General features: G+C 46.6%; 1 protein-coding gene across 1 annotated transcript in view; it reads left to right on the forward strand.

Moving 5' to 3' along the window:
* The first annotated feature begins 1,360 nt into the window (after positions 1–1,360).
* Positions 1,361–12,774, forward strand: part of LOC143285678 (calbindin-32-like) — a 35,411-nt gene continuing 23,997 nt past the window's right edge. The window contains exons 1-3 of the mRNA XM_076593076.1: positions 1,361–1,490; positions 5,654–5,863; positions 10,000–10,085. Of these exons, the coding sequence (XP_076449191.1) occupies positions 5,701–5,863; positions 10,000–10,085 (249 nt within the window). The 5' untranslated portion in view covers positions 1,361–1,490; positions 5,654–5,700. The remainder of the gene's footprint in view (positions 1,491–5,653; positions 5,864–9,999; positions 10,086–12,774) is intronic.

Consider the following 12,774-nt stretch of genomic DNA (forward strand, 5'->3'; position numbering starts at 1 on the left):
ATACAATATGATGCAATGCAAAGCTGTGCAATACAACACAACACAGCGCACACAGCACGATGCAATACAACACAACACACAACACAGCGCACACAGCACGATGCAATACAACACAACACACAACACAGCGCACACAGCACGATGCAATACAACACAACACACAACACAGCGCACACAGCACGATGCAATACAACACAACACAGCGCACACAGCACGATGCAATACAACACAACACAGCGCACACAGCACGATGCAATACAACACAACACACAACACAGCGCACACAGCACGATGCAATACAACACAACACAGCGCACACAACACGATGCAATACAACACAACACGGCGCACACAGCACGATGCAATACAACACAACACACAACACAGCGCACACAGCACGATGCAATACAACACAACACAGCGCACACAGCACGATGCAATACAACACAACACACAACACAGCGCACACAGCACGATGCAATACAACACAACACAGCGCACACAACACGATGCAATACAACACAACACGGCGCACACAGCACGATGCAATACAACACAACACGGCGCACACAGCACGATGCAATACAACACAACACACAACACAGCGCACGATGCAATACAACTTGACACACAACACAGCGCACACAACACGATGCAATACAACTTGACACACAACACAGCACGATGCAATACAACACAACACAGAACACAGCACACACAACACGATGCAATACAACACAACACAGAACACAGCGCACGATGCAATACAACTTGACACACAACACAGCGCACGATGCAATACAACGCCATACAGTGTGATCCAATACAACAGTACAGTGCAGTACAGTGTATTGATACAGATACAGGTAATCCCGTCTTTGTCATTGCGATATAAGAAACAAAACAAAGCATTTGGCGGGATATGGCGTGCGTGAGGGGTGAGGGTGGGGGTGGGGGGCGGTCGGTGGCGTACTTGTGTATATCTAATAATTGTCATTATCCCCTCGAGCTTTTAATTAAAACAGAACATTCAGCACAACAAACAACGTACAAGGCATTGATCAGGGACGTCAGCAAGACTAAACAACAATCATATTCAGACCCTACAATACATCTCTCGAGCTCCCCTCACCCCAGGAGGAAAAAACAACACAATAACAAAACAACAGAAAACAAAACTAAACCCATCACAGCTGATAGTCATCTCACATCCCTTTCCTACCCTCTAACCACCCCCCCTCCCGCTAACGCCCCCCCCCCCACCCTCCAGCCGCCCCCCCCCTTCCCAAACTCCCCCTCCACACCCTAATGATCAGCAACCAGACGCACTGACAAGCCAGCGTGGGCCAGACCCCATAACTACGTCAACCGCTGACGACGAACGGACGACAGTCCACCACGAGCAGCGACGTACAGCAACAACAACAGCGACCCCGACCCTCCGTGGAGCGAGGACTTTTCTGTCGTTGGCGTTGTGTGGACGGTTAGAGGTGTGTGTGTGTGTGTGTGTGTTTATTCTCTGCGTCAGCTGCTATGACTGCCTTTGTTGACTTTATTATTTCTTTCTGCCTTCAGTGTGTTTGTGTTCAGAGCAAAGTGTTCTTCAGGTTGAGTGGTAGTTTGTTTATAGGTTTCAATGGTGTTTCATGCTCATGTACTTCGATTGTAACTCAGTTTAGATTTTATTTTTTTATTTTTTTTTTAGAATTTTTTGTCGGTCATGGCTTCCGCGTAACTTTCATGAACAGGAAGAGTTGGTAATTACACACGACTATGTATTTTAATGTTAAAAAAAACACATAACTTATTGGTGGGAATTTCATGTTTTATAAAGCAGAACAAAGAGAACTGTGGGGGGTTAAAATAGGGAGGAGGATGTGAAAGTGACAAGTAAAGATAGCATGATGTGAAAGTGACAAGTAAAGATAGGATGATGTGAAAGTGACAAGTAAAAATAGGAGGATGTGAAAGTGACAAGTAAAGATAGGGATGATGATGTGAAAGTGACAAGTAAAGATAGGATGATGTGAAAGTGACAAGTAAAGATAGGATGATGTGAAAGTGACAAGTAAAGATAGGATGATGTGAAAGTGACAAGTAAAGATAGGATGATGTGAAAGTGACAAGTAAAGATAGGATGATGTGAAAGTGACAAGTAAAGATAGGGAGGATGTGAAAGTGACAAGTAAAGATAGGATGATGTGAAAGTGACAAGTAAAGATAGGGAGGATGATGTGAAAGTGACAAGTAAAGATAGGATGATGTGAAAGTGACAAGTAAAGATAGGGAGGATGATGTGAAAGTGACAAGTAAAGATAGGATGATGTGAAAGTGACAAGTAAAGATAGGGAGGTTGATGTGAAAGTGACAAGTAAAGATAGGATGATGTGAAAGTGACAAGTAAAGATAGGATGATGATGTGAAAGTGACAAGTAAAGATAGGGAGGTTGATGTGAAAGTGACAAGTAAAGATAGGATGATGTGAAAGTGACAAGTAAAGATAGGATGATGTGAAAGTGACAAGTAAAGATAGGGAGGATGTGAAAGTGACAAGTAAAGATAGGGAGGATGATGTGAAAGTGACAAGTAAAGATAGGGATGAAGTGAAAGTGACAAGTGAAAATAACGTGACACAAACATCAAAGCAGGAAATATAAAGTAAACATAGATGAACAGAAGCAGAGCGGAAGGGAAGAAAGCAGCCAGCTAGTGAGAGCCGTGTGTGAGAGAACACCTGTTGCACACTTTGTGACACCTCGCGCCCACCTTGATATTGGACAAAAATATATATTAAAAAGAAAATAAATCGGTGCACTGACAGATTGTCACACCATCTCATTTCTGTGTGTTTAACTTGTGTACAATAAACTAAATATACTGAATTATGGACAGGTTCTCACGCCATCTTATTTCTGTGACTTCAGTATGTGTACAATAAACTAAAGATACTGAATCATGGACAGGTTGTCACACCATCTCATTTCTGTGTGTTTAACTTGTGTACAGTGAACTAAAGATAATAAATCATGGACAGGTTGTCACACCATCTTATTTCTGTCACTTTAGCATGTGTACAATAAACTGAAGATACTGAATCATGGACAGGTTGTCACACCATCTTATTTCTGTGACTTCAGCATGTGTACAATAAACTAAAGATACTGAATCATGGACAGGTTGTCACACCATCTTATTTCTGTGTGTTCAGCATGTGTACAATAAACTAAAGATACTAAATCATGGACAGGTTGTCACACCATCTTATTTCTGTGACTTCAGCATGTGTACAATAAACTGAAGATACTAAATCATGGACAGGTTGTCACACCATCTTATTTCTGTGACTTCAGCATGTGTACAATAAACTAAAGATACTAAATCATGGACAGGTTGTCACACCATCTTATTTCTGTGACCAGCATGTGTACAGTAAACTAAAGATACTAAATCACTTTGGCATGGACAGACTCTCACACTCACTGCTAGCATGCATACATTAAACAAATAACACTAAATCTCTCGTATGTTGCTAAACAGACGCATATCTAGTTGCTGTTTTTTCTTCCTATTGTATCATTTCACCGACAAATTGGTGTGGTCATTATAATACAAATAATTTTAAATCTTTTTCATAAGTTGCTTGACAGACGCATAGTGTTTTTTAGTCTTCTGTACTAGTATCTTTCCGCCCACTAGTTGATCATTGTAACTGAATGTTCAGTAATACTAAATCTTTTTGTATTTGTATTTCTTTTTATCACAACAGATTTATCTGTGTGAAATTCGGGCTGCTCTCCCCAGGGAGAGCGCGTCGCTACACTACAGCGCCACCTTTTTTTCTTTTTCTTTTTTTTTTTCCTTGAAGTGGATTTTTCTACAGAATTTTGCCAGGAACAACCCTTTTGTTGCCGTGGGTTCTTTTACGTGCGCTAAGTGCATGCTGCACACGGGACCTCGGTTTATCGTCTCATCCGAATGACTAGCGTCCAGACCACCACTCAAGGTCTAGTGGAGGGGGAGAAAATATCGGCGGCTGAGCCGTGATTCGAACCAGCGCGCTCAGATTCTCTCGCGTCCTAGGCGGATGCGTTACTTCTAGACCATCACTCCACTTTTCAAATGTTGCTTTGGAAACGCAGGGTTGTTTTTTTCTTCTTCCTATTGTATCATTTCACCGACCAGTTGATGTGGTCATTGTAATGCAAATAACACTAAATCTTTTTCATATGTTGCTTGCATAGTTTTTCTTTTCCTCTTCCTAATGTATCTTTCCACTGACCAGTTGGCGTGGTCATCGATACTGATTGTGAGCACAGCGCCCAACGTGGAGTGATGGCCTAGAGGTAACGCGTCCGACTAGGAAGCGAGAAAATCTGAGCGCGCTGGTTCGAATCACGGCTCAGCCGCCGATATTTTCTCCCCCTCCACTAGGCCTTGAGTGGTGGTCTGGGCGCTAGTCATTCGGATGAGACGATAAACCGAGGTCCCGTGTGCAGCATGCACTTCGCGCACGTAAAAGAACCCACGGCAACAAACGAGTTGTTCCTGGCAAAATTCTGAAGAAAAATCCACTTCGATAGGAAAAAGGAAATAAAACTGCACGCAGAAAGAAATACAAAAAAATGGGTGGCGCTGTAGTATAGCGACGCGGTCTCCGTGGGGAGAGCAGCCCGAATTTCACACAGAGAAATCTGTTGTGATAAAAAGCAATACAAATACAAATACGTGTTTCGTGTTTCGTTTTCGTTACGTGCCGCTGTGGCAGAGTGGTTAAGGCGTTAGACTTCTGATCCAGTGGTCAGGGTTCGAACCCCCGTTTCCACTGACCTCCAGGTGTCGTCAGTCCTGGGGAAAGGCACTCCACTCCGATGTTCCTCACTCCACCCAGGTGTGAATGAATACCTGACTTCGGTTGGGGAAGGTTGGAACGGCGGAAGGAGAGGACTGGGCCCCGCCTTCCTGTGCCGAGAACTGGACACAGTGGACATGAATTCAATGCCCCGATGACCGTAGAAGGCCATAGGAACTTCCTTCCGTGAAGTGATCACAGTCAAGACATGACTATTCTGTCACTGAATAAAAGGGGGTCTGCGGAAGATACATTTAGGTCTACATAGGTTTCTTCAAAAAAAAAAAAGAGGTATATTCTGGTATTTATATCCTGTAGACCATCGTCACAAAGGTGTCGACTGAGCTGGCCTCCACAGCTCTCTGGGGCAAGGCGTTCCAATCCCGGACGGTACGTGGGAGGAATCCAGCCTGTCTGTATCTAGTTTTGCAGAAGATTTGCTCCAGCTGCTCAGTGTGGGTGCGTCGATGCCTGACAAAAAAATATGTCACGGTTTAACCCTTTCACCGCCAGTCAATTTAGAGTACAAAATTCCCTTGTGCTATAATCACAGAAAAGACAGTGGCTAAGAATAACTGGGGATTCCTACGATGTTTTGAAAATATGGCCTATCCTACCACCGAACATTAAGAGCAGTAGGTTCATGGATAACAGACCAATGAATGGTCACCTTTCAGTGACATGGGTCCTCTACCACGCTTGTGCATAAGTGCGAGCTTGGCGGTGAAAGGGTTAAAGTTCCTCCACGGGGTTTCCTGACGTAAACATGTCTTGTTTTGTCCTGTCCCGTCCTGTCTTGTTCAGGACTGGAACTCGGCTCTGCAACTGACAGACAGACAGGGTCTGACAAGATGGCGGCCAATGCAGGGGGCAGCACTGGGCGGGGCAGCGGCAAGCCCAAGGGAGAGAAGGCGGAGAACTTCCTGCGGCAGTTTCGGGACTTGGACACGCGGGAGTTGAAACAGGTGACGGCGGGACAGTTCATTGACGTCTGGAACCACTACGACAGGGACGGTGAGAGAGTGTGCCTGGCTGTGTGTCCTTCTGTCAGTGTGTCTGTCAGTGTGTGTCTGTCAGTGTGTGTCTGTCAGTGTGTCTGTCTGTGTGTCTGTCAGTGTGTCTGTCAGTGTCTGTCTGTCAGTGTGTCAGTGTGTCTGTCAGTGAATCTGTCAGTGTGTGTCTGTCAGTGTGTCTGTCTGTCAGTGTGTCTGTCAGTGTGTCTGTCTGTCAGTGTGTCTGTCAGACAATAGACTACTGGAGAGCTCCGCGACCATCTTGGGTCTCAGTTTGCGCATGCAAGTCTAACGTTTCCTCGAAATCGCGAGCAGTGCCAATAGCCGCGATCGCCAAAGGCAAAAGCAGGAAACATGTGCTGTCCTCCGTTTCTCAAGTTGATAGCTTCCATTGCTGCAACCAAACTCTGTACAGTGAAGTGCCATCGTATGCACACACACACACACACACACACACACACAGGGCAAAAAAGTCGAAAAAAAAACCCCAACAAAAACAGAAGCCTACTATTTCGCACATTCTGCCTATCTCGAATCATCTTTGTTGCTCGCCAATCAACTTGGAGAACACAGATCATGTGACGCACCTCTATAAGTCATGTCAGCACAGAACTCTCCAGCGGTCTACTGAGTCTTTTTGTCAGTTTGTCTGTTTCACTGTTGTCTTTGTCTGTCTGTCTTTGTCTGTCTGTCTCTGTCTGCTTCACTGTTGTCTTTGTCTGTCTGTCTTTGTCTGTCTGTCTCTGTCTGCTTCACTGTTTTCTGTGTCTGTCTGTCTTTGTATGTCTGTCTCACTTTCTCTCACTCTATAGGTGTGTACCTGTGTCTGTGTGTCACTTAAAACAACAAAGATGATATTATCTAAGTCGGGCAATGCGCTAATATCTCCATAGTTGGAAAATAACAGCATTCCGTCCTTCCTTCCTTCCTCTACTCATCCATTCTCTCTGTCTGTCTCTCTGTCTCTGTCTCTCCCCTCTCTCTCCCCCCCCCCTCTCTGCCCCCCTCTGCCTTTCTCCTTCACCCCCTCTCTCTCTTTCTTCTCCCCCTTCTCTCCCCCTTCTCTTTCTCTCTCTCCCCCCTCTCTCTCTTTCTTCTCCCTCTCTCTCTTTCTCTCTCCCTCCTCTCTCTTCTCCCCTCTCTCTCTCTGCCTTTCTCTCTCTCCTACCTTTCCCTCCCCCTCTCTCTCTTTCTCCTCTTATCTCTACCTTTAATTCTCCCCCCCCACCCCCCATCTCTCTCTCTGTGGTCAGGTTCACTTTTACCGAGCCTGAGTGTTACAGGCGTTGATTGGCAGTGTTGACGTGTTTTTTTTTTTTGGAGAGCAACAGATGGGAGGACTGTGTCTTCAGCAGGTCACTCCCGGCCTCCACACACACACACACACACACACACACTCACACACACACACACACTCACACATACAACACACACACACACACACACACACACACACACACACACACACACACTCACACACACACACACTCACACACACACACACACACTCACACATACACACACACACACACACACACACACACACACACACACACACACACACACACACAGAGTCAAGCTCGCACTCCCACACACACAGACACAGACACACAGACACAGACACACACACAGACACACAGACACACAGAGTCAACCTCGCACTCGCACACACACAGACTCACACACACACACACACACAGAATCAAGCTTGCACTCGTACCCGCACACACACACACACACACACACACACACACACACACACACACACACACACACACACACGATAAGATGACAAAAGCCGTGACCCGCAACAGCTGACTACGTCATAAACTTTAACATGGTTCCGTCATGCCCGTGTGAACGGAACTAATGCGGATACAATTACATCCTCCACCTTCACCACCACCACCCCCCACACCCCACCCACCATCACCTACCTTCTCCCCTTCCAACCCACACATATATTCACCAACCCCCACCCCCTACCCTGACCCCTCTCCCTTCACCGCTATCACGTAGAGGACGTGTATCGATCACATTGGGTCATTATTAAAGTTCACAGCTGATCCAACAAAGAAGACTTCACGTGAGCTGACTGTTAGTGTAACGATCCAATCCTCAGTCTCTGTGAAGTCATCGCTGTCAAATGGAAAGTGGGTGGGGTGTGGGTGGGAAGAGGTGTGTTTGTGGTGGAGGTGGGTGGGGTGGTGTGGTGTAGGTGGTGGTGGTGGGGGTGGGGAATTATCCATCTAGCACCTGTTCATAATCATAAACCTTGACGTGACGTTCATCATAAAAAAAAACCCAATAACACAAAAGAAAGGGGGGGGAGGGGGGGAATAAAAAGCACAACAAATAACAAACAAACATAAAACAAAAAAACAAATATATGTTGTTGTTTTTTCAGTATCAGTTTCAGTTTCTGAAGGAGGCGTCACTGCGTTCGGACAAAACCATATACGCTACACCACGTCTGCTAGGCAGATGCCTGACCAGCAGCACAACCCAACGCGCTTGTCAGCTAAAGTGCATGCTTATATATTTGTGTACCTATCAGAGTAGATTTCGGCCAGAGGACAACACTCTCGTTGCCATGGGTTCTTTTTTCAGTGCGCCAATGTAATAGTATCTTACCCACATGTTTTTCTTTTTACATAATAATTGATGTGTGCATGGTGATAAGTGGAGGGTGTGTCAGTTTTTTGTTTTTTGTTGTTGTTTTTTGCTGACGGGCATTTTATTTTAAGTGAGCCTAAAGAAAATTTTCTGTTTTTGGTTGAAGCAGATAATAAAGTATTTTGAATTGAATTGAATTGAAGTGCGTGCTGCACACGGGACCTCGGTTTAACGTCTCATCTGAACGAGTTTGATTTTCCAGACAAACTTGGGAGAAAGGGCCCGAGCGGGATTCGAACCCACACCCTCACGGACTGTCTGTACTGGCAGCTGAGCGTCTTGACCATTCTGCCACCTTCCTCCTTAAACCCTGCTTCCTTCCTCCAAACAAAGACATGAAAAACAAGAGAGGCAAGGCCTTCAAGACTCACTTGTGGCAAATTAAGTCCCCTAGCATTAATTACAGAATAATTTCCCTTTTTTTTTTTTACTACCTGCACCAAAAACGTTTGCAAAAATAAAAAAAAATTTCCATGCTCAGCAAAAGAAGTTCCTGTTTGAACAAAAAATGATACTAATGACTGCTCTTGTTGTTGTGTCAGAATATCAGATCAAAGTGTCAAGTTTAGAGAATACAAAAATATAAATATAACAGTAAATGCAGTTTGCATATAATTAGGCTTCATTTTTTAAATTTTTTGTGCCCATCCCAGAGGTGCAATATTGTTTTAAACAAGATGACTGGAAAGAACTGATTTTTTCCTATTTTTATGCCTAATTTGGTGTCAACTGACAAAGTATTTGCAGAGAAAGTGACAATGTTAAAGTTTACCACGGACACACAGACACACACACACACACACACACACACACACACAGAGACAACCGAACACCGGGTTAAAACATAGACTCACTTTGTTTACACAAGTGAGTCAAAAACAACACGAAAACAACAACAACAACAACAACAGCCAACAAACATAAAAAGGCAGAAATATGGAACAATGGTGGAAAGAAAAGTCTAACTGTCTGTGGAGGCCATTGGTAAGACATAGGACTGTGTGATATGAGTGTTTCCAATATGCATTATCTATCTATCTATCTATCTATATGTATATATACAGCGACTGTTTAGTAACACATTTGAACATTAGCTACACAGTATAAAAAGAGATCCCAAAATGGCTATTATGTTATCATGGACATTTTAATGTTTGAGCAAGAGACACACCAGCACACTTATTTGAACTAACTAGTGGTGACAATCCTGACTCTTTCGACACAGTGTGTGGTCGGTCATATCAAGCAGATAGGAAATAATCTGGTGGTTGTTGGAGATCGCTGGAACTGCATACTGAATACGAAAGTGGATGCACCAGATTTCTCGTATGTCAGTCACTGAAAGACGCCCAAGAACTCGTGTTAAAATAATGGAAAATAATGACATTTGATGTGTGTGTGTGTGTGTGTGTGTGTGTGTGTGTGTGTTGTGTGTGTGTGTGTGTGTGTGTGTGTGTGCAGGCAACGGATTCATTGAGGGCAAAGAACTGGACCAGTTTCTCTACGAACTGGTCACCAGTGTCAACACTGTGGACGTCGGGCCTGAGGTCAGTGCACTGTCCGTCCGTCCGTCTGTCTGTCTGTCTGTCTGTCTGTCTGCCCGCATGTCCGTCCGTCTGTCTGCATATTTGTCTCTCTGTCTGCATGTCTGTCTGTCCGTCCGTTTGCATACATGTCTGTTTGTCTATCCGTCTGTGTGTATGTCTGCATGTAGGTCTGTCTGTCCAAAAAAAAAAAAAAAAAAAAAAAAAAGAGAAAAAAAAGTAAAACGAAATAAAGCCTTGCAAAAAAAACAACCCAGCAGCAAATCAACAACAACCACCCCCCCTTCACCCCGTCCCCCTCACACACACACACACACACACACACACACACACAGTCCCCCTCCTCTTACCTCCAGCACTTAGCGACTCCCACAACCACACAACGCCAACACGGAACGCAGACCACACAAAGTAGCGCTCAATAAACCATCGGCTGTGTGCACAAGTCACACGTGCGGTTGCAATAATAATAATACACACATGAATGTAAACCAGCCCAGCTTGGGGTTGTCTGTCAGTTGCGCAACTTCCCTCCCTTACCCTCCCCCCCACCCACACACACACACCCTCCACCCATCCCCCCACCCACACACACACACCTCCCTCTCCCTCTTCCCTCACCTTCAGGGTTCCGGGGGTCGTGTATCGGCTCTGTGGACGACGGGCGCAATAGCCGAGTGGTTAAAGCGTTGGACTGTCAATCTGAGGGTCCCGGGTTCGAATCACGGTGACGGCGCCTGGTGGGTAAAGGGTGGAGATTTTTACCATCTCCCAGGTCAACGTATGTGCAGACCTGCTAGTGCCTGAACCCCCTTCGTGTGTATATGCAAGCAGAAGATCAAATACGCACGTTAAAGATCCTGTAATCCATGTCAGCGTTCGGTGGGTTATGGAAACAAGAACATACCCAGCATGCACACCCCCGAAAACGGAGTATGGCTGCCTACATGGCGGGGTAAAAACGGTCATACACGTAAAAGCCCACTCGTGTGCATACGAGTGAACGCAGAAGAAGAAGAAGAAGAAGGCGGCTCTGTGGACAGTAGCCTGTCGAGTTGAGAGACAGCTCTGAACTGTCTTCGTTCATGAGGCTACCGATGTGAACTACAAAATGTCAGAAAAGCCCCCACGCCCACCTCCCCCCACCTCCCCCTCCCCTTCCACACGCCCAATTATGATTAAGGTTTGAGGTAGACAATGCATCAATGTACAGTACACATGACCTTGACGGCTTCAGTCATACAAGGCAGCTCCTGAGGTAGGAACTGATCACACTAGTCATTCGGATGAGACGATCAACCGAGGTCCCGTGTGCAGCATGCACTTAGCGGCGCACGTAAAAGGACCCACGGCAACAAAAGGGTTGTTCCTGGCAAAATTCTGTAAAAAAAAAAAAAAATCCACTTCGATAGGAAAAACAAATAAAACTACACGCAGGAAAAAAAGAAAAAAAAGAGAAAAAAAAAAGGGTGGCGCTGTAGTGTAGCGACGCGCTCTCCCTGGGGAGAGCAGCCCGAATTTCACACAGATAAATCTGCTGTGATAAAAAGAAATACAAATACAATTACAATTACAACTATACATGACCTTGACGGCTTCAGTCATACAAGGCAGTTCCTGAGGTAGGAACTGATCACACTATCGTCAGGCATCAAAACGTTCACAGCTGAATCTCTCTCTCTGCCTCTGTGTGTGTCTCTCTCTGTCTCTGTCTCTGTCTGTGTCTCTCTCTGTCTCTCTCTCTATGTGTCTCTCTCTGTCTCTGTCTGTCTGTCTGACCTGTGTGTGTGTGTGTCCCTCTCCCCCCTCCCACCCGTAAACGAATTCTCTGTTTCTGTCTCTGTCTCTCTCTTTCCCTCTCTTCCCCTCTCCCCCCCACCCCCAAACTACTTGTCTGTCTCTGTCTCTCTCCCTCTCCCCCCACAAACGACCTCTCTGTCTCTCTCCCTCTCCCCCCCACCCCCAAACGACCTCTCTGTCTCTGTCTCTCTCCCTCTCCCCCCCACCCCCAAACGACCTCTCTGTCTCTGTCTCTCTCCCTCTCCCCCCCCGCCACCCCCAAACGACCTCTCTGTCTCTGTCTCTCTCCCTCTCCCCCCCCCACCCCCACCCCCAAACGACCTCTCTGTCTCTCTCCCTCTCCCCCCCCCCCCCACCCCCAAACGACCTCTCTGTCTCTCTCCCTCTCCCCCCCCCCACCCCCAAACGACCTCTCTGTCTCTGTCTCTCTCCCTCTCCCCCCCCCACCCCCAAACGACCTCTCTGTCTCTGTCTCTCTCCCTCTCCCCCCCCCACCCCCAAACGACCTCTCTGTCTCTCTCCCTCTCCCCCCCCAACCCCCAAACGACCTCTCTGTCTCTCTCCCTCTCCCCCCCCCCACCCCCAAACGACCTCTCTGTCTCTCTCCCTCTCCCCCCCCACCCCCAAACGACCTCTCTGTCTCTCTCCCTCTCCCCCCCCACCCCCAAACGACCTCTCTGTCTCTCTCCCTCTCCCCCCCCCCACCCCCAAACGACCTCTCTGTCTCTGTCTCTCTCCCTCTCCCCCCCCCCACCCCCAAACGACCTCTCTGTCTCTGTCTCTCTCCCTCTCCCCCCCCCACCCCCAAACGACCTCTCTGTCTCTCTCCCTCTCCCCCCCCACCCCCAAACGACCTCTCTGTCTCTGTCTCTCTCCCTCTCCCCCCCCACCC

The sequence above is a fragment of the Babylonia areolata genome, chromosome 9 (genome assembly GCF_041734735.1).
Source record: "Babylonia areolata isolate BAREFJ2019XMU chromosome 9, ASM4173473v1, whole genome shotgun sequence".
In the NCBI taxonomy this organism is placed as follows: Eukaryota; Metazoa; Mollusca; class Gastropoda; order Neogastropoda; family Buccinidae; genus Babylonia; species Babylonia areolata.